Source organism: Boleophthalmus pectinirostris, unplaced genomic scaffold (genome assembly GCF_026225935.1).
Source record: "Boleophthalmus pectinirostris isolate CB_2022bp ecotype Guang Dong unplaced genomic scaffold, ASM2622593v1 HiC_scaffold_13, whole genome shotgun sequence".
NCBI lineage: Eukaryota > Metazoa > Chordata > Actinopteri > Gobiiformes > Gobiidae > Boleophthalmus > Boleophthalmus pectinirostris.
This window is the reverse complement of record NW_026571036.1, coordinates 24,972,242-24,994,950: the sequence shown is the minus strand read 5'-3', so window position 1 is coordinate 24,994,950 and position 22,709 is coordinate 24,972,242. Positions and strand designations below refer to the sequence as shown.

Below are 22,709 nucleotides of genomic sequence, written 5' to 3'. Positions count from 1 at the left end.
AGTTGTTTTTAATGTCTCCTCTTTTACAAAACTCTTGATTGTTGCTTGACGGAAAGTGCGAAGAATAATATCACCCACAGGCAGGGTTTTAGTGAGATTTGTATCCGTGTTAGCACTTACAGGTCTATATATTGTTTGCTCCAGTTTACACCTGAAGGGGATCTCGGATATTAAACTATTTTGTGCACCTTGGTTATTTCCTTGTATTTACTACTACTATGAAATTTAGAAATGACTAAGGACAAGAGCACAAATAAAAGGACTAATTCTTGGAGCGCTGATTTCACATTTTGTCCTCTCCAGTGATATCATTTGGTGTGTGTCGTCCCCTGCTGGGCAAACTGCGCTATTGCAGCCTGATCAGACAGAAGGAACAACACATTGATCAATAAGAAATGTGCCTCGGTCTGACTGTACAAGGACCATGAAGAAGTGCTTGTTTAATACAGCAGCATATGATCAAATCAAATATTTGCATTTTGGGAGTCAAAAGTAATGAAATTACTACTCTGCTTGCTTTATTTCAAAAGTAATTTGATTATAGATTACTACAAGTCACTTTGAAGAAAAGGGGAACATACAATTATAAAAAATATGAATTGATCAACTTAATGACACATTCTGTTATGGAACCTCATTTTGCATAGATGCAACACCACAGTCCTCCATAAAACAATATTTGTCTTGTTTTTGCTCACAGCTGAAAAGTGTCTGACACCAGAAGAGAACTCTGTGCTCCTGTTAATGTTTTTACTGTTTTATGACACAGCTGTATGGATTATATGCATTTTTGGCTGGGAAAGGTAACAAAAAGTTACTAGAGCAAGTAACTGTAATCTAATTACTGAATTTAATTGTAACCTGTTACATTACTGTGTTTTACATCAGATACCTTTCCTGTGCCTTTGCCACCCTACTTATTCAGATCCACAAGGTAGAAACCATTGTAGCCAGCAGCAAAACAGACAGAAATAAAATAAAACTAAAAATATCCAGAATGCAGTCAGTTCAGTTTTAATAAAAAAGCAGAATCATATACAAATAGAGCAGCCAGGTGTGGGAGCTGCAGTCTAGAAGCGTGGGAAATGCCCTCCTCTCGGTGCCTGTGTCTGGGGTCCCTGCTGTAGCTGCAGCCGGAGCTGTTGGGAGTAGGGGTCTTCCAGGGACTTGACACAGAGGCTGGTCCTGGGGCCGGTCTTCCACTCTGTGCCGCCCTGGTCCACCACAGACGCCTCCACGGTGACGGCGTGTGTGCCCAGGACAGAAAAGTTCAACAGGAATTGAGTGCTGAAGTAATCGTTGTGAGGCTCCACACGCTGCTCCATCTCGTTGGTCTTGGAATCTACAGCCACCTGCTCAAAAGGAGGGATTCAGTTAGAGTTATGCTGGTACCACAAACTACTGCTATATGTACAAATTGTTTTCATTTGAGTTGAAATGTTGTTTCTTAGACTTTGATGGGTGACTACAATCTTCAAACCAAACTGACATCACAACATTCATCAATAGTTAATACAGATGCAGGCAGTGCAAATTAATGAATTGAACTGCTATTTGGTGCAACAGTAGAACACGTCTACGGTCTAGTCACTGATTGAAATGATCAGATTCGATGTTTGTGAATTTTAGATATTTCTTAAGAAAATACAATGCCAGACCACATCTGAGACAGAGACTGGAGAAAGAAGTGGACTAGTGAGAGTGATGTCATCCACTGTGTTCAGCTCCGCTCAAATGAAGGTCATGACTCTCTCAGGTATAAGGGCGAATTTGGCTACATATTATGAATAGGATTTTTTTTTTTTACAGACAAAATATTGGAAAAAAAAAAAAAAACTTCCAGAGAGAGGCCACAATGTTCCTATGTAAGTCGATGCGATAGTAGCCAGAAGAGCCAGATGCGAACTTCCTATTTAAAACACGGCGACTAGCAAGTTATTTATGTATAGTTATTTATATATACAGTCTATGGTCTGAGAGTAATCAATAATCATTTAATCATTAAGTGGCAATTATGCCTGCAAGTATGGTAGAGGTTACCACGAGCAGAGATATTGTTTGATGAAATTATTTTTGTGTAGTGCACAGTATAGACATAAAGACATAGTGATTTAAGTCACTTCAAATGGGGAAAATAATCAAAATCAGTCTTATACATCAGCCCAAAAACATGGGCAGGGCTGCTCTGGATTCTAAAATATCAGTACCGGTGTTCAGGAAGTTCTAAGCCCCCTGATTTCCTTCTATTGTTTCACAACACAAACAATGTGGGCAGAGGTTTAAAACAATATTCACAATCAGGGCTGAGGTTAGGGTTAGGAACAGACAATTTAGGCTAAAGGTCAGGGCTTTGGAAAAGGTTTGGTAACCTGAAAAGGGAAATAAAAATTTAACATTTTCCCCACTGCAATAAAGAGGGGCTCAGAAGAACACCTGCATCAGTCATGCTGTATGAGCTTGTGTTCCATGTGTGATGTCATAATAGGTGTGTTTAAGATGAGCAAGCGGCTGCTGCACTGCTACATAGGCATTGATAATATTGTGAGATCAATGTAGCTCCAAGTCTTTGCAAAGTGGGTGGAGGTGAAAAAAGGCAACTGCAGCTGCCTTCACCCACCTTCATGGACAACAAAGCTCAAAAGCATGATGGGAAATGCAGTGGTTTCAAACACATGCACTCACGGCTGACTGAGAGCTGACGCCCTACCGCTCAGGAGCGTCCCTCCTTTTTCTTCATCTCACATTTATCTACTTTTATATCAACACAGATGCTTAAAATGAGACAGAAAAGGGCTCACACAGACACATGATTGATATAATCTTGATGGGCTAAAAGTCATTTTCACCACAGACCAGGCATAAGCATGTAAACTTTACAGTGAGCTCTGTGTTCTTTGCTCTGATGTGGGGTCAGTCTGTGGTGTGAGGGGAAACAGGAGAAGGAATTCACAAAGTATGATCTAGTTTTAGTCAGTGCAACACTTCCAATGAACATCAGACCTGTTCTGTCAGCGTGACTATGTGTGATCTGAGGCATTGGCTGTTCTCGGGGCTTTTTTGAGCCTTTTCCTCCTCCCCTCAGCTGTAGCCACCTGCTCTCACCAGCAATGCAGGCAACCATTTCCACTTTGAAGCTACAGCACAGGTGGGCCCGGTTTGAGGTACAAGCTTTGGCAAAAGCTGTGTTGGAGATATGGGACTCCAGACCACAAGTGAAACAGCAGGTGCCCAGCCATGGTCTCACCTTGTGGTCAGCTCCGCTCTTGCTCTGCAGCGTGGTGGTCACACTCAGGCACACAGACTGGATCTTCCTGAAGAGTCCCGGGCTGGAGCCGTGCTGCACCACCCCCTCCACCTTCAGGGTCAGCTGCTGACTGCTCTGCACAGGGATGGGCTCAGCTGGGGAGCGCGGCGAGGGCGACAAGGCCAGCTGACCAGCACCACACAAACAGAAGGACAAGTGTTAGAAATGTACTTGGAGGTCAGACATGCGCGGACAATAGATGATAACTCAATAGATCCAGAGTAGACACTGCTAAAACTATGAAAAGGCTACAAATGAGCAGATTAAAATAAAAACAGAAAAGGCTTGTTGTTCAATCTGTAAAACAAACATATACAGTGATTTTACAATCCATTCACTTTTTGTGCTGTACTAGCTGAACTTCAATTATTAATAGTTTAAGTACATTTCTAGTGTCTAATTGAGTTAATCCTAAAAGTACTGAAGTTAAGGTCCCATAGGGAAATGTGTGCATTTGACTGATCCTTCAATACCACTGGGGCACCCAATCAGGAGCAGTGGGACCCATCTCCAGGGGCCTCATTTCTAAAAGCTTGCTTACTCTTCTTGCGTATGCACTCTTTATGCCAACCGCGGGATTTATTTATCTCTACGGCAGCTCAGAACCTCCTGTAAAGTCTACGCTCTACTCTACTCTGGAGACACGGGGAAAAAGTGACACTCGTGGAGAGAAGCAGAAGTGGAGAGAGTTAGAGGAATTGTACAATCAGGAAATCATCAGAAAATCCATGTATATAAAAGAATTACCTTCAGAGTTGTGCATTTAAGTGTTTGGTTAGCCAAAACACTGAGAAGGGCTGTTTATTCATTATTCCATTCATTATTCTCCACAATATTATACATTTGAAACTCATGCATGAGTGCGGCCATGTTCCCGGTGCAACGCAGGGTCTCCCACAGTCCACACCGCTTCTACAGAACACAGTCTGTGTCTGTGACCAACACAGAGGATGAAATAATGACTGGACCTGAGAGAAATCTCTTCCCTTAACAGAGCAGGAGCCAGGTTTCTGGTTTAAAGAAGTCCTGGGATTAAACGCAACTTTAACACTTTTGCTTTTGTCTGTACGCACCGAGCGCCAGAGTGGACTGTCTGAACCTGACTCAAATCCAAAATATTCCCTAAACATTTGTGTAACGGGGAGCTCTTGTAAATGAGAGCTTGCTAAATATTATGAAATATTATTAAATGAACAGATGAGTCATTGTTGTCATTTTTAGTTTTGTATTTATTTATTAAACCTTGTTTAAGTCTTTGAGGTGACCGTGTGGTGCTGCGTGGAGCGTCCCCCTCCCTCTGTCCCGCGTGTCTCAGTCAAACCCACTGATTATCGGCTCATGTTTAGGGAAATCTCATTCATGAGTAACTTTACATGCTCCTTTTATGATGAGGTGGAGGTGTGGAGAGGGCGTGACGTGGGTTTGCGTGCGCAAATTCTAGCTGCAGGTGGATCTTGTAAAGCACAGATTGCTTGGTTCAGTGCATGCGGTGGTTTTTCTAAATGTGGAGTTTGCGTGGCGCACACCTCTCATGGCTTCTAGGCGTACGCACTAGCTTATGACAATTCCTGTGTGAGTGCCTAAAGTAAACCCACAGAAACACAGGAAGAACATGCAAACTCCATTCAGAAAAGCCCAAGCTGCCCTCCAACTCCAACCCAGAACCTTCTTACTTTGAGGTGACATGAGCCTCAAAAGTACAAATGTAATAGTTCTTCAATGGCAAGGAATTTCAATTCAAAATCCACAGTAAGACTGTAATATTACACAGATACCATGGGCAGAGCAGATGACCTGCACAGATGACTGTGTGAAATACCTTGATGCTGGTGGACTGCAGCTTCTGGAAGAAGTATCTCTCTATGGACAGTGGGACTTTGAGCAGGGCTATGACAGTGTCACAGAGGCAGCCAGTGTGCTGGAACACAGAGGAACAGTGAGTAAACAGGACTATTATCACTATTACTGCAGTATGTGAGCTGATCCAGGCCGTACCAGGTAAGACACAGGAGGGTGCTTCTTACTCAGCCCCTCCACCTCCTCCAGTACTTTGGTAAACACAGAGAGCATCCTGCGCTCAAACTCACTCTCTGTCTGCAGGCCACCTGGACCACCACACTCCTGGAAGCTACTGTGGAGAAGACAGCACAACAGTAGGGAAACAGTCTGATGGGCACTTTAAAAGCCATAATATACTTGGTAAATCACTCATTTGACTAAAACATAACTGTTTACCATACTGTAAACAAGGGCCGAATGCTCATTTATCTAACAGTTATTATCTGACAAATAAAAATATATGACAACACCTTTATTTTGCTCCATTTAAAACTCAAAGAAAAACCTCACACACTATCTTAATTGTGCAGGATTTGTCTATGCTAATGTTCCTGGACTGCTCCTTCTCCTTCAACACTTTAAAAAACGAATGTGTGAAGTTTTCATTCATTCTGTTAAATTTAAAAATGAGTACTTTGGATTTTGGATGGAATTTGTATATTGATGGCATCATAAATGTATTTAGAGCTCAGTCCTACAGTCATTTTCAACTTTATTCTTTTTCACTGCCACTTGACTGATGTAAAACTATGGTGCATATTTTCCACAGGTACTGTCCCACCAAACAGTCATACTTTGCAACATACTGAAATGACTCTTTACCTTGCAGCCTGGGGGTCAAGTATCAAAGCTTCAATCACATGGGAGACCAACAAGCAGCTCTGTTGTTGTCTGGACTCAAAGTTAAGAATATTTTGCCTGAATGTAGGAACAGCTGCTACAAAGTAGGGATGGGACAATAAACAATAACAAGTGATAAAAAGGGTAGACAGTAATCGTTCATGGGACATTTTATATAGTCCTGATAATCGCCATAAATCACCAGAACGTGTAGAAAACAATACTTCTTCATGATGTTTTCTTCTAGATCACTATTGTTTTCACTTTTACCAACAAAGTACAACACTATAACTGTTGTTTAAATATATAAATATTCATAATATTCAAATTATAATTGATCATATCCATAACATTTTTAAACTGTCAGCAACATTCATAATTATTGTGATATAATCGTTAATCTCAATTATCTTGGCCATAATAATCGTGACGTGACACCAAATGTATGTATCATCCCATGCCAACCAGACAGATGCCAACTCCAAGTATTACAATACTTGGAGTGGCCAATAGATGGCATTGTGAACACATCAATGGGATGTTTCAGTTATTTGAACAATTCTATATGGCCCGATAACACATTTTAAAGTGAGATATATTGCTGGAGTAAATATAGACAATAAACAATAATAAAAAAATAATTTATGTCACTGCTGCAATAAACCAGGACTGTTTAAAAAAACAAAACTAATAAGCACTAAACAGCAGAATGAAACAGTCTATGGCCCTCTGCAGTTCAAATTATTACAACTAAGAAAAATAACAAAACGTCCCCCACTAGTACAAAGTACCCATGAGAAATATTGCCCTCCAAACTGTATTGTTCCATTTATCATATAGTGATCTAGTCATTATGGTGACCTGCCTACATCTACAGCACACAAAAACAAGGATACAGCTCCACATTCCGCAGAGTGGCAAAGTCAGCATCAAATGAAGCCTGGTGGAGGTCAGCGTATCGAGCAGCCAGGCTCCGGAACTCATCCATGCACCTTCATCTGCAGAGACACAGACACATGTGCATCACAATACATTCACAGAACGTCAGAACAGTCATTTTGTAGACTGTATTTTGACACCTCCAAGTAGTAGTTCCATTTCATTTTCCTTTCTGATTGAATTATTGTCTTGAGAACCAAGACACCAAATTATAACTAAACATTAACCATTACCATTAGGACACAGGTAGGTCAAGTTTATAACATTTAAAATCAAAGCAAAATCTTACATACAGTTCCTTTAAATTATGACACGACCCTTTTGACTAATTCAATTGATTCAATGAGTTCGATCCACCAGTAATAATACAAATGATGCTACCCATCTGTATAGCCTTTTGCATTATGCATCATACAAATGATCCAGGCATTCATAAAGCCTTTAGATGGAGGATTGCCAGTGCGTCTGACCTGCATAGAGATGCGTCCACAGCGCTGCAGCTCGTTCCCGGAGGTCAGGGCGACTGTGGTGGCGATGGCAGGAGGAGGGCTGGTTTTCAAACTATTACAGGTGCAGAGGAGCTGAGACAGGGCCTGCACTGTGTCCATGCGCAGCTTCATCAGGTCACACTGGAAGCTCAGGGGGGACAGGGGCGTACTGGCAGCCTACACACAGTTACACACACAGTTACACACACAAACAGACACAAACAGACACACTCAGATACACACATTCGATATTGCACAGCGGAATACACTGCCGACACATTTCATAAACTAAAGTTTAGTTTGAATTGATGAAATCACCTGAATACATTGTTTGTTTGTTTGTTTGTTTGTTTTTTCAGAAAATTCAAAAATTCTCATTGGCAAGTTTGTTTATGCTCTTATGTGAGGCTCTGGGACTGAAAAGTGGACAATAAACAATAACATCTTTTATCATGATAAAAAAGGGTAGGCAGTAACCATTTGACATTTTATATAATCATGAGAATTGCCAACAGAAATAATCGCCATTGTATCACCAAAATGTGTAAAAAAAAAAAAAAAAAAAAGCTACTTCCATCCATTATGATCTCCACTAGATCATGGTTGTTTTCACTTATAACAAAGTGTAATTATAAGTTATTTAAACATTTGTTTAAATATGGAACTTATTTATAACATTAAAATTATAGTTTTTACTATCCATAACATTTTTAAACTGTCAGCAACTTTAAAATGTTTCATAATTATTTTGGCCATGATAATCATGACACCAAATTTCAACACTGTGCCTTGCCCAAGTCTAACTTGGATCTAGTTTCCGCTCATCCATTCAGTTATGTTTATTTTTATTGTGTGATAAAAATATCAGTACTTTTAGTCGACACAAATATCTACTTCCAGTCATAGTTTTAGTCATTATTAGTAGTTTTTGTCAAGGACTAAAACTAAATAAACTCTAACAAAATGTTTAGTTTTTGATGTCCTCTTGTTTCCAAGAGCTCAAAGTAAAATTTTACATTATGTCCTGTTTTAAGTCCATAGTATAGCATGTGTATGACTGAAGATATATAAGATTAGAACTGCAAGATTAATCGTATTTGAATCCAGGTCACAATTTAAATGGCACATCACAAAGACTGCAATTAGTTGTTTCCCCCCACAAACAACAAAATCTCCTATCTTATTTTGCATAAAAAAAACTACTAACCCTGTAGTTTAGATACAAATATGTTCTGAAATGTGATTCTTGTATAAAGGGATTATCAGAGTACATCTCTCCCCGCTCTACTATGCCTGTCACCTGTAGAGTCCAGTCTTATATCACGTCAGTGTCTTGTAGATTTCAGGCTCTCCTGGGGGGCGGAGCTAGGTGTGTCCATCAGGTATAAATGGAGGTCCGGCCACTGAAGTTCGGGCCATTTCTCTTATCATTTACCTACTCACCTGCATTTATCTCATATGGGTCATTAAAATGTATCCCATTCACTTATGTTCATTTAGCAGTAGAATTTATTTGATCACACGGTGATAAACTGTTTAATTGCTGACAACATCACTAGCTAGTGCTGCAACTTTATGTTAACCACACAGCAGCAGCACTTTCTGCACTCAGCATCCTGTGTGCTGATAAACAAATAATACGTCTATTAGTCTGTCAATTCATGTTTCAATCAATAAGCCTGGATGCTTTAAAATGTGAACTTTGAACAGAATCCTATTATTAAAACATAAATCTCAAAGCTGATCAGTGTTGCAATGCTTGTCAAAAAATTGCACTGGATAAGAGTATGCAGGTTTCTCTAAGTGCATGTAAAAGTCATTTTGAGACAAGGTCATAACTGGGACAAAGCACAAAAAAACGCACTCATTCAAGCCTGACAGTAAATATTTAAAAATCCAGTATTGATCAAAACTGACTCCTGTGAGCTTTTAGCCAAGTTAGAACTTTGTTACCACCTCAAAAACATACCTGGAGTTGGGTTTTGTTTCATTCACACATGTTTATTTAATATTAGATTCTTAGACTGTTAAGAGCTCAAAATGTTCTGTTTCTCCTTGTAATGTCATCAAGTGGTAGCTCTAAAGGTCATCAATAGAACTGACTTACTTTACAACACACTAGAATAAGTCTAAAACAGGCTAAAAAATGTAGCTTCAAAGTTTGACAATTCTAGGGCTGAAGAAGCCCCAGGGTTTCAAAATGGCCGCCCGTTCAAGTCAATGGGCCGAGCCCAAAGGCGCATGATTCCAGATTAGCTTTTTAGCCCGGCTAGAGCATGTGCAGTAGTGTTCTTTTCTCCCACGGGCCCACGCTAATGCACACAAATGCACGCACGAAGTGCAGTCTCATGTATCATGTCATCGCTTTGACCAATCAGAGCGAGAGGAGCTAGAGCGGAGCCGGAGCTAACGATTAAAAAGCGTTTTTTAAGACAACAAAAGGATTTTGAGCTGAGAAGTGTATGATCTAAAAATAGGTAAAAATCACCACAAAATCCAACATTTTTGAAAGTTGTAAGTCCCTGTCAGGCGAACATGAGCAGTTTGTGATTACATTGTGCTCTATGAGAAAAATCATGTCTCGGCCCAGGGGATGTAGTACCAGTGAGTGACACTACATCAACTGAAAGCAGCTACAAGCAGCAATACTGTATCCAGTTATTTTAATAGATCCATGGGATGAAGTTATTCAAATACATCTAGTGAAGATCTATGGACTTCATAAAACACAGGAGAGAACTTCCTGTAGCACCACTCAATGACATCACAAGGTGAAAAAGTGTGTTTTCATTCTGAGAGAAGAAGTAAGCCTAAATAAGCAGAATTTGAGTGTACATGTGTGAATGAAACAAAACTCTCCATGTATAACTCAGATGAGCTATAACATAGATTTAAAAAAGCATAATATTGGCCTTTTTAAAGTCTCCTGTTGTCCTGGCTTGTGCCTCTCACCGTGAGTGAGGCAATCCCTTTCTGGTAGGACCGCAGAGCTTCGGCAATGGCACTCAGACCTCCGCTGTAGTCTCCGTCCTGGATGTGGCTCAGGCACTGCTCGGCCTGGGAGAACTCCTTGAGACTGTTGAGCCAGAAGTAGAAGTGCTCGGAGGCCACGCGTGTGCGCAGGCTCTGATACAGCTCACTGGACAACTCATGACAGCCCTGAGGAGGAAGGACAGGTCACCAGGGGAGTGAACAGGGGAGTGAACAGGGGAGGAGGAACATGGCCCAGCTCCTCAGGCAGGCAGAGCCCACTTCTAGACCCAGTACAGACAGTATTATTAAATATTTTGACAAAATATCAGTATTCCAAAATGTCTAACAGACTATGATAGTAGTGCAACTTTAAACTGCAATTAGGGCATGTAGGATAGTGCAATAGTGAGTGTACTGTAAGGCTATTACTTGTGAATTAGTTTGTGTGCAATGTGGATGTGAATATGTGTAATGCAGATAATAAAAAATAAAGCAGATGTAGTGGTTTAACAAAGCATGACTGTTTAAAAATGTGTTTGTCTATCATTATATGATCAATATATTACATCTCACCATATACAGATAGATACTTTATTATCCCGAAGGAAATATATGGAAAGCAATATATGTTTTTGAATAATAATCGTAATAATTCATCAGTAATGTGACTACTGTTTGTTAAATTATAAAGTGTTCTGTTATTTCCAGAGCTCATATAGGTCAATTAAATAAAAAAAATAAATCTAAATTAAAATAATGTTTTCAGTACTCATATTTGCTCATGTGCCTTTGTTTTCACAGCATCTCATAAAACCATAGTAGCTGCGTGAAACCTTGAATGAACTAAATGGTCTTGAATAAAAAATTATAGCTGGGTCATTCCACGCCAAATCTCCGAATGCCCCCGACCATCTCAGATTTCACTGAAAAAATTCTAGGAGGTTCACAAACTTTCCAATAGGAAAAGACCCACATTTTAGCTCCCAACTCCTTATAGTTTTGTCATTATAGATATTTTATCATAAGCTGTTTTGAGCAGAGTTTTCCAAGGAGCCACTTTCAGATTGCTGTATCTAAAAAACTAAGGTAGGTCCTTCAGATTTTCAAGGGTTAAAATTTGGCAAATGTACTTGTAGAATCTGGACTTTTACACATGTGCTTTTGATTTTTCACAGATTTCTGGGGGCTTGAATTTGCTCAAAAATTTTACTCTTCAAATACGACTGGAAAGTGCAATTTTAAAGACAGATATTGAACATACATCTTCCCACACACACCATCTGCCATCTTTACCATGTTATACCAAAAAAATGACAGCATGCACCAACATAAAATGGACTGTTTTAGAATGACTAGCCGTCTGTTTTTAACATATCCAAAATTTGTGATGGTGTTCTGCCATCATATTTTTTTTAACATTTTGTTGAGTTGAGTTTTGTTGAGTTTAAGATGTGTGTCAAACTGTGTTTTCTTCGGTTCTGAAAGTGCCTTCATAGTCCATGAATGCTCTGCGTGTATGCAGACACCACATATTCAAACATTCATTTTGCAAAAATAAGGCAGAACACCATCACAAATTTTGGATATGTTAAAAACAGACATCTAGTGTTTCTGAAACAGTCCATTTTATGTTGGTGGGTGCTATTATATTTTTTTGGTATAACATGGTAAAGATGGCAACAATTTTTTTTTTTTTTTCAATTTTTAACACTTAATATCTTGTAGAGCATTCATCACAGAGGGTCAGTTTTAAAAGACAAAGTACACAGTGTGTGTGGGAAGATGTATGTTCAATATCAAACCTCTGTCTTTGAAATTGTACTTTCCACAGTCCTTCAAAAATGTCCTCATATTTGAAGAGTAAAATTTTCTAGCAAATTCAATCCCCCAAAAATCTGTGATAAATCCTTTTAACCCTTGAAAATTTGAAGGACCTACCTGAAATAGTTTTTTTGATGCAGCAATCAGAAAGTGGCTCCTTGGACAACTCTGCTCAAAAAAGCTCAGGGCAGAGTTGACAAAATATCTTTTACTGACAAAACTATAAGGGCTTGGGAGCTAAAATGTGGGTCTTTTCCTATTGAAAAGTGTGTGAACGTTCTACAATTTTTTCAGTCAAATCTGAGATGGTTGGGCAGGGGCATTTGGAGATTTGGGCGTGGAATGACCCAGCAGTATTTTCTGCTTTAAGACAAAAGCTGCAATGTGGGATTACCATGCGTGAGGCTTGGCGTGCGATGCGGTACACTGTCCAGCCGTTGGCCACACTCTCCAGCTGCTGCTTTATAACGGCTTTGACCTCGGCCGAGAGGGACGACTGACTGGCCACAAATATTACTGTGGCCAAGGACACCTGAAGGTACACAAAGGGTTAAACCAGCACACACCTTTGAAAATAGGGCAGTACAATGGTCTACAGAGGGCTGCAAGGGATTGGGGGAAAAAAAATAGAATGTGAGTCTGAGAAGGGGGCTGTGGCCGAACAGTGACATTGTTTTGGTGCTAATAACATTGTAAAAAAATCATAAAATTGTGATGCTTAAGAAAAGTAACACTAAAATTTGACAACTTTGGACTATAGATACTACCTGGACATGTGACGAATTACAGGAACAGTTAAAATTTGATACCATGACATCCTTCAAGAGCATTATACTTTTATGGGGTATTAATTGCTAACATATAACATATTTAGATCCTGTTATCTTTCTCAATTTAGTTTTTTACACCCTAAGTCCCTCCTCTCTTTGCTCTCTGTGCTAAGTCACATCCCCTTCTGAGCTATCACAATACAATCAGTGTGCAATCAGTGTCAAACTACTACAAATCACATCATGCTTATCAAGTTGTAGTGTATAGTTTTGTATCATACGTATATATACCGGTACTATATTGCCAAAAGTATTCGCTCACCTGCCTTCACTTGCATATGAAAATATGTGACATTCCATTCTTAATCCAGAAGGTTTAATTTGACGTTGGTCCACCCTTTGCAGCTAGAACAGGTTCAGCTCTTCTGGGAAGGGTGTCCACAAGGTTTAGGAGTATGTTTATGGGAATGTTTGACCACTCTTTCAGAAGCGCATTTGTGAGGTCCCACTGATGTTGGACAGAAGGCCTGGCTCTCAGTCTCTGCCCTAATTCATCTCAAAGGTCTTCTATCGGGTTGAGGTCAGAACTCTATGCAGGCCAGTCAAGTTCATCCACACCAAACTCTCTCCTCCAGGCCTCTCCTTGCTCCTTGCTTTGCACACTGGACAGTCATGTTGAAGAGGAAGGGGCCATCTCCAAACTGTTCCCACAAAGTTGGGAGCATGGAATTGTCCAAAATCTCTTAGTCTGCTGAAGCATTCAGAGTTCCTTTCACTGGAACTAAGAGGCCAAGCCCAGCTCCTGAAGAACAAGCCCACACCATAATCCCCCTCCACCAAATTTTACACTTGGCACAAAGCAACCAGACAAGAACCATTCTCCTGGCAACTGCCAAACCCAGACTCGTCCATCAGATTGGCAGATGAAGACGCGAGATTCGTCACTCCAGCGAAGACGTCTCCACTGCTACAGAGTCCAATGGTACCACTGCATCCAACGCTTTGCACTTAGTGATGTGAGGCATGGATGCAGTGGCTCAGCCATGGAAACCCATTCCATGAAACTCTCTACGCACAGTTCTGGAGCTAATCTGAAGGCTCCACATGAAGTTTAGAGATATGTAGCGACCTCAGCACACTATGCGCCTCAGCATCTGTTGACCATGCCCTGTCAGTTTACGTGGCCTCCCACTTCGTGGCTGAGTTGCTGTCGTTTCCAGTCGCTTTCACTTTGTTCTAATCTCATTGACAGGTGACTGTGGATTATTTAGAAGTGAGGAGTGTCATTGGACTTGCACAGGTGGATCCTCTCATGGTACCTTGCTGGAATTCACTGAGCTCCTGAGAGTGATCCATTCTTTCACAAATGTTTGTAGAAACAGTCTGCATGCTGAGGTGCTGGATTTTATACACCTGTGGCCACGGAAGTGATTGGAACACCCAGTTTCCATTATTTGGATGGATGAGTGAATACTTTTGGCAATAAAGTGCATATGGAAAATTGTGTGGCCTGCACTATGTCCATGCATAGGTCACACTGGAAGATCAGGTGGGACAGGGGCATGCAGGCAGCCTACACACACAGATACACTAACGCACACATACATGCGCACAAATACACACTGAAATATCAATTTTTTTCAGTATATATCTTTATATACTTATATTTTTGGTGATCAATGCTAAATTAACTATAACAAAATGTTTACTTTTTGCATTTTCACCTGGTTCCAAGATCATTTCATTTTACCTTAGCTAAGCTTGAACTACGACCAAATGTCAGAGTTGTAAATAATTGTAAAACTGTGATGCTTATAGTCACAATAATAACAGTAAAATTTGACAACTTTTGCCATGCACTACCTTGAAGACTGAGGGATTACACAGACAACTAAAATTTGATATCATGACCAGGATCTTTAAAGAGGGGCATTATACTTACTGGGGTATTAATTGCTAACATATTTAGATCACCTTTTTGACTTTTTAACCTTTTTAAACTTATGAGACATTTGAAACATTAAAAAAGTGAGAAAAAAAAGTAGAATTGCGCCACAGTGCACCTTACCAGAAGCTCTTGTTGCTTGTCTGTGGAGGACTGGCTGGCCACCCTGTACAGGTCCAGCAGGTCTCCCAGCATGGAGTCTCCCAACACGGGCAGGTGGGAGGCGATGGCGGCCAGGGCGTGGCACATGGAGACACGCGACCAATCACATGACACATGCAGCTGCCCCAACAGGAACTCCACTGCTGATTGGCTCAGGTGGGGGCGGTTCTTCAACAACTTAACCAATGACGTGAGAGCGGTCTGGAAATCACAAACAAATAAAAACATGGCTCATTCTAACAATCCAAGCTCATCAAATCCTAGTAAAAATCTGTGTTGTGGTTTAAGTGAAACTAAAGAAAATTTTTTGCCACTACGCTGTGTATATGGTGTTTTAATAGCAGTGCTAGTCATTTTTGGCAACTTTAGTGCAAACTAGATAAATTCGCAGCCTTCTGGTCAAAAACTAAAAGTGTAAGATGCCTTCAGTGGCCTTTGCAATTTCAAATATGAGTGACATCACGCAAAATAACCACACGATACAACCACAAGCTGCAGGGGCGGAGTTTGAAGTGTGGATACCTGGTAGACCAATGACACTGTTCCTCCTTTGAAGAAATCAAGCCCTTCTTCAGACATGTAGAATAACAAAAAATAATAATATTTGGGACCTCTAAAAAAAACTGCAAATCAACTTTTTATTTTCTAAAATTTTTGTCCTTGGATCCAGCACGCAGTCACAACTTATTAGATGTGCATGCCTCTCTCCACCATCAGAAAAGATACCCATAGATAGTTCAGTTTATTAGTTGTAGTTTGAGTCCTTACTTTGAGTGTGGCCTGAGCGCTTGGGCTGTGGTCCTGACTGCAGAGCATCACCAGAGACTGCAGAGCCAGAAGAGTGTCCTGCTCCAGCTGCACCATGTCTGCAACAATACAACAGCACAAACACTCACACTGAAAACTTTGCAGCTGCACTTGCTATTGTACATATATAACCACACTTTTGGCAAACATAGATAATCATCTCATCCCATTTACTTTTATTTTTTAGACATTTTAGCAATATGTTGCTCAAATGAAGGTTTAAACTCCCAGAAAAAATACCTTTGTTAGGCGTAAATTGCAACTGCACTTTTGATAGAATTTTTGGTGTTGATGACATAGGTAGAGGGAGTCTGAATTCTGTTTTAGAATTCCCTGCTACTTCCTGTATTTTGGACTTTTCTTCAACTTTTTTCCACAAACTGGCATTTACCTTATGTATAGCTATGAGGTAACATTTAACACCTCACATTTTAATTTAGCATTTCACCACCTTCAAGGCACTCAAAGCGCTTTACAACAAGGAACCCCTCACCCATTCACACAAATATTCATAACCAGTGTACACAGATACTGGGGGTCAGGTAGGTTAAGCCCAAGGACACAATGAGCATTTATCTGTAGGAGCTGGAATCACCCAAGCCAACCAGCGGGTCAGTGGATTTGACCGCTCAACTAATGATGTTTATGCCGAGAACAGGATTCAAACCTCCAACCTTTGGAGGAGACAAACGCTCTACCAGCTGAGCTACTGTCGCTATCCAACCAAACCAAATCATAAATAGAAAAATATGAAAACCATGCACTTTTTACAGTAATGATTCACACTTCAGATGCTGGACTAACCTTTGTCAGGCCCAGACAGTGTGATGTTGGTGAGGACGATGACCCCGTGACCAGACACCCACAGGTTGCTATGGTAACAGCTCTCCTGTGCCAGCTTTACCAGGTCTGTGTGTCTGGAGGGCACCTGGGATGAACCTGAGGTCAACAGAAATATGTACAAGTACAGTGACCTATAGTTGACCTAATATTCCACTTATATAGCTGTACTTGTTTATAGTTGGAGAAAAGCATTGTTGGTATATATAAATCCTACCTGGCATTGTATTGAAGTAGTGCTTGATTGCGATGGTTCCAGATAAGGTGGAGATGACAGCCAACATACCCAGCTTCAGACTGTTGTAGGGGCTGCTCAGTGCGCACTCACACAGGGTCTAAGGGTTCCAAATAAAATGACACATAAAGAGTCACACATAAAGAGTCAGCCATCGTCATTATGGTACAATGTGCAATGATGAATAATATAAGATCAAATCAGGCTGTAGAAATCCACCCAGAGGCTAGACCAGGATGACCCTCACACGACTAACCTCTACCCACACTTTACTGCCAAAACACTACACACCATTACAAAAGTTAAGATTATCTGCATTAAACAAAATCCCAAACCCTTTTCCTTACTTTAACCATTACATTTGGGCCTAATCTTAACCAGACTATGGCAAAACATACATATCCATCTTATGTTGGTTGAAAACATGCTTGAAGCCTTTTGTGCCTACCTGAGTGTCCTCTCTCCTCCACAGGTGAGGAGCCTTTTTAGCCAACAGCTTCAGGTCATTGATGGCCAGTCTTTTGACAGCTTTTCTGGGGTCATCCTTGAGATACTGAAGCAGTAGCTGCAGCTGAACAAACCAACGCAGACACATTGAGTCGCCATGTTCTGTCTCCAGGACCACACCAAAGACATTACAGGTATTGTAATCTCCTTCCATACAAGGGCAGGTTGTTTGTGGTACCTGTCTCCAGATGTGGTACCTGTCTGGGGATGCAGTACCTGTCTGGGAATGTGGTAATTGTGGTACCTGTGGTACCTGTTTGGGGAGGAGTTACCTGTTTGGGGATGTGGATGAGCGAGGAGGCTGCCAGCTGAGTGAAAGTGTGCAGTGTGACTATGACCATGGGGGTGGAGGGGTAGGAGTCCACCAGGTGCTGGAGCAGCTCTCTGCTGCTGGAGGCCAGACTGGCATCATGGTGCATGTGCTGCAGCATAGGGATTAGCTTAAGCTTCAGCTCCACTGGAGTATCCAAGCCTGAAGGGTATAACACATCTATAAGAACACAGCGTGTGGGAAGGCTATGTGCAGGGCGACTACAACAAGGCTGGCACCTGTGTTTGGTACAGCATTTGATCATATTTCACGTTAACTGCTGACTATTGGAATGTATTAATTGTATTTCATCATCTCTGTTGGATTACTCTGAACAGTGCACTGATTCATTATCAATAAAAAATATTTTTTGGCCAAAAGCAGCTGCAACTAAAGAAAAATGCATCTTATCAAAATAGTATCACAGTAAAGGCTTAAGTAGTAGCTATGTGGACTAGGCAGTAGTATTATTAGTATTACTCAAAATATGCATGGATGACATAAAACCATTTCAGGCATGTTTTTGATGAGAGAACAACATTATAACAGAGCAGAAAGCTCTAAAAAGTCACTTTTGCATAGTAACCCATTTAATTGCCATATATAGCAGTTTGACATTACCTTGGATCATTTCACTGACTTTGTTGCAAATCCCAGCTGCAAAGTCTCTGAAATGGCAGTTGACATGTCAATGATGTGCACATATGGAAAGAACTGCACTAGATCGATGTCTCTTACTTTGACTGAGCAGAGAAGCTAGCAGCGGCGTATATGGCAGCCTCCACCTCCACGTTGTCATGAGAGTCCAGGCTCTGGCGGATGTTGTGGTGGGCGTTTTTCCTCTCTGGGATGATCGAGGCCAGGCTCCCCAGCATCCTGCCCCAGACAAGCACACATGAGGCACACTATCAAACTACATGGAAACTAGGGCTGCAATATTCATTGCAATCAAATCCAAACCACAACAAAATCTAATCTGTAATTTAGGTCTATACAATCAGGAGGTTCCAGGAGAACTGAAAACTAACTGACTAAGACAAACATGCTTGTACAAATTTAAACTACAGGCTTAGGAGATTTTGTGGTTTGTGGAGGAAATTCTGGTAATTCAAAAATTACAGCCTTTGCAATTTGCAAATTTGTTTGCATACCCGAATGACCCAAGGAGCTATGTTTCTCAGCGTATTATGCCCCTGGTAGGTTCTCCCATGATAAACAGGTCCTAGCTTACAGATCAGACTAAGAGCAGTTCATGAACCCACAGCTCAGCCACCATGTGTTGAAGTTCACCCAGTGAACGAGAGGGTTGCATCCCTGCGTCTTCGGTTCGGGGACAGGTCTCTCACTGTTGTGTCAGCCCACGGGCCTGGGGTGGATGAGATCTGTAGATCTGAGTATCTTAAGACTCTGGATGTTGTGAATCTTGGCTGACATGTCTGCAACATTGCGTGGCGGTCGGGGACAGTACCTCTGGATTGGCGGCCCGCGGTGGTGGTCCCTCTGTTTAAGAATGAGGACCAGAAGGTGTGTTCCAACTACAAGGGGATCACACTCAGCCTCCCCAGTAAGGTCTATTCCAGGATCTCCTCTCTGCTGTTTGCAGATGATATTGTCCTGATGGCTCCACTGAACCAGGACCTACAACCTGCACAGGTGCGGTTTGCAGGTGAGTGTGAAGCAGCTGGGATGAGAATCAGCTCCTCCAAATCCAAGGTCATGGTTCTCGACCAGAAAAAGGTGTCTTGCCCTCTTCGGGTGGGTGAAGAGTCCTGCCTCAAGTGGAGGAGTTCAAGTATCTTAGGATCTAGTTCACGAGAGAGGGGAGGATGGAGCGTGAGATTGACAGGCAGATCGGTGCAGCGTCTGCAGTGATGCGGTTGGTGCATCGAATCCTTGTGGTAAAGAGGGAGCTGAGCCGAAAGGTAGAGCTCTTGATTTACTGCTCAATCTACAAGCGGTTGAAATGCGTTTCCTTCACAGGGTGGCCAAGCGCTGCCTTAGAGATAGGGTGAGGAGCTCAGTCACATGGGAGGAGCTCAGAATAGAGCCACTATTCCATCACGTTGAGAGGAGCCAGCTGAGGTGGCTCAAGCATCTGTTACAGATGCCTCCTGGACGCCTCCCTAGAGAGGTGTCCCACCGGGAGGAGGCCCCGAGGAGGTCCCAGGACACACTGGAGGGACTATGTCTCTCAGCTGGTCTGGGAAAGCCTTGGAGTACCCCAGGAAAAGCTGGAGAAAGTGTGTGTGGAAAGGGAAGTCTGGGCCTCCCTGCTCAGACTGCTGCCTTTGTGCCCCGGCCCGGATAAAGCGGAAGAAAATGGATGGATGGACTTGGGAAAAATAATCCAAATCTCCTCTAGTTATCTGCCCAAAAATATCGGCCATTGGTCTCTGGATTCTAAATAATTGGTTATTGGCATTGGCCATAAAAAAACAAACATACAAAACAACATATGGGTCGGTCTCAAGTGACTGTAGAAATGTCTCTAGTCCTTGATTACCTCAGAGTGATGGCTCGGGCCACAGGGTCGTTGCTGTGGATGACAGAAAACACACGCTTCACAAACTCGTCCACGTTCAGGATCTTCTCCAAATGCTTCTCACTTTGTTGGGTCACTTTCAGCACACAGAGACGGAGGAAGTTATTTCTGTTAATAAAAGAATTATAGCCATTTAGCTCCATTGTAATACTTATACATAATAATACTACAAATAAAGAAATAATAATGAAATGAAAAAACAAATCTGAAAAAAATAAACAAGAACTTACTTAAAAAGTCTAAACTAGGACTAAATTAGTACTTATCCAGAATAAAACCAGGATATTAGATGGTTTGGAGGGCCTGATGTGGGTGCAAGTTGAACCGACCTGATCTAGCAGTTATTAATATTAATAAACTCACGTAAAGGCCTGTTATATGACTATTATTTAGAAATGGGCCCGTGCAATTAATCAAATTTGATTCAACATCAAGGTTCAGTAGCCTCTTATCATCAATGATCAGCTTGGGTCTACAGTCAGTAACAGCATGTGGTTTGGAGCAGACACAAGACTTTGGAGGAAGAATGACAATGATTCAAAGTCTGCATTGTTTCTTCTCAGAAACTAATACTGAAATCCATTTTTAATAAGATAAAATACAATTTTAAATCCAAATTGTTCATTTATGATGGAAAAAAAAGCCCTACTTAAGGAAAAAAAACACACCTTAATCTTACATTTCATATTTCATTATAATGTTATTCACAAACATTTAAATAACAAAGCTGTAAATAGCATCACTCCACTACAGCTGTGACAGAATGGCGGTGAGTATGTGTAGGACATAGACTGTATATAGACAGTGTATGGTGTAGGCCTACCCAAGCCTGAAGATGTCTGCCAGCTTAAGGAAAGCTGAGTTGATGAGTATGGGAAAAGGATACTTCTGAAAGAGCTTTGGGAACAGCACCACTGCTTCACACTGCTCACCCAGTTTACCGGAGCGCAGGCCTACAACACAAACAGGAAACAAGTGACTGTTTCAACTTAAAGTGCATATGACAGGTTTTCATATTTTGACTAATTATGTCTTGGTTTGGTGGGATAGTACCTGTGGTAAATATTTATCATTAGTTTAACATCAGTTAAGTATATATTTTTAGCTCTTTGCATTATGCAGGGGTGAAAAGTGACTAATTACAAGTAATTATATTTTTATTTTTTATTTTATTTTAATTTTCTTTGTACTTTTTGAGTAAATGTTTTAAACCTGTACTTGAGTAATTTAAATTCCAGCAATGTAACTGTAATTAGTTACATGTTAAGTAATAGTATAGTAGTATAGTAGTATATAGGGAAGGGGGACAGATAACATAAGATTTTTTTCTTCTTTCTGCTCCTTTTCATTCATTTCTTGTGTGTCTGATGTTGTGACACTGTCGATATCTTTTTATGCTTTATGAAATAAATAAATAAATAAATAAATAAAAATATCAGTAACTATTATCTGTCTCACTTCCAAACACACACAGTGGCAATACATCACCTGCTTTGTTTGGCCAGTGTGAAACAGTTACATTATTCATTACATTAAGCTTTGTGCACCGTACTTATCTAAACTAGTAACTAGAACTTTAAGTAGTATTTTTAATTCATACTTTTTAATTTACTTTTTGGCAGTAATTTTGTACTTGAAATTTAGTTCATGTTGTTGATTTTTGATTCACGTTGAATTTTTTTTTTTTGTACTTTATATCACTCTTATTCATTCTTGTAAGTTGCAGTTATAACCATAAAACCCTTTTTGGTTACAATTTCCCCATGGCATGGTGGAAAAAATACACTATAAACTTATTTATCTGATTTAATGGTTTTGAAATTCCTTAGTGTAATTCAGAATTGTGTTCAGTTGGATGAAAGAAGAGAAAATCCATATGAATGGAGTCCATGGAAAGTCTCATTCGAGTTAGCCACTATGCTACACCCACCTTTATCCAGCTCCATGAGAGCGGAGTTTGCGTCCAGTTCCTGCTCGCCATAGCACGCCTCGGACAGGAAGGAGCGGGCGGTGGACAGAGCCATGGCGGAGAGAGTCTAAGGCAACACTTGGACAGTTTTGATCAGTTTCTGTTCGTCTCCATCACACAGAAAACACAGCAGGAGGAGAGAAAGAACCGTCCGCTCTACGAACCGGAAGTAAACAGTAGATACTTCCTGTTTGGTCAAAAAGTAAAAAATATATTATTATAAATATATCTCAAAAAGTAAAAAAAAATAAAAATAAAATAATAATGATAATAATAATATAATAATAATAATAATAATAATAATAATAATAATAATAATATAATATTATATAATATTTATATATATATTTTTTTTTTTCTGTTAAAAATATAATGCCGTTGATGGTTGATTTCAGAGATTATTCATTAGGGAGACGCT

General features: G+C 40.6%; 1 protein-coding gene across 1 annotated transcript; it reads right to left on the bottom strand.

Moving 5' to 3' along the window:
* Positions 1 to 501: 501 nt before the first annotated feature.
* ints7 (integrator complex subunit 7) lies at positions 502 to 22,450 on the bottom strand. The gene is made up of 20 exons (XM_055149623.1): positions 22,253 to 22,450; positions 21,146 to 21,275; positions 20,284 to 20,430; positions 18,519 to 18,656; positions 18,402 to 18,448; positions 17,743 to 17,942; positions 17,412 to 17,534; positions 16,946 to 17,063; positions 16,693 to 16,827; positions 15,850 to 15,947; positions 15,043 to 15,282; positions 12,599 to 12,736; positions 10,363 to 10,569; positions 7,383 to 7,587; positions 6,880 to 6,973; positions 5,966 to 6,034; positions 5,300 to 5,432; positions 5,124 to 5,222; positions 3,245 to 3,430; positions 502 to 1,352 (listed from the first exon to the last, which is right to left on the bottom strand). The coding sequence occupies exons 1-20, from the start codon at positions 22,344 to 22,346 to the stop codon at positions 1,071 to 1,073; spliced, it is 2,883 nt and encodes a 960-aa protein (XP_055005598.1). The 5' UTR covers positions 22,347 to 22,450; the 3' UTR covers positions 502 to 1,070.
* Between the last annotated feature and the right edge of the window lie 259 nt (positions 22,451 to 22,709).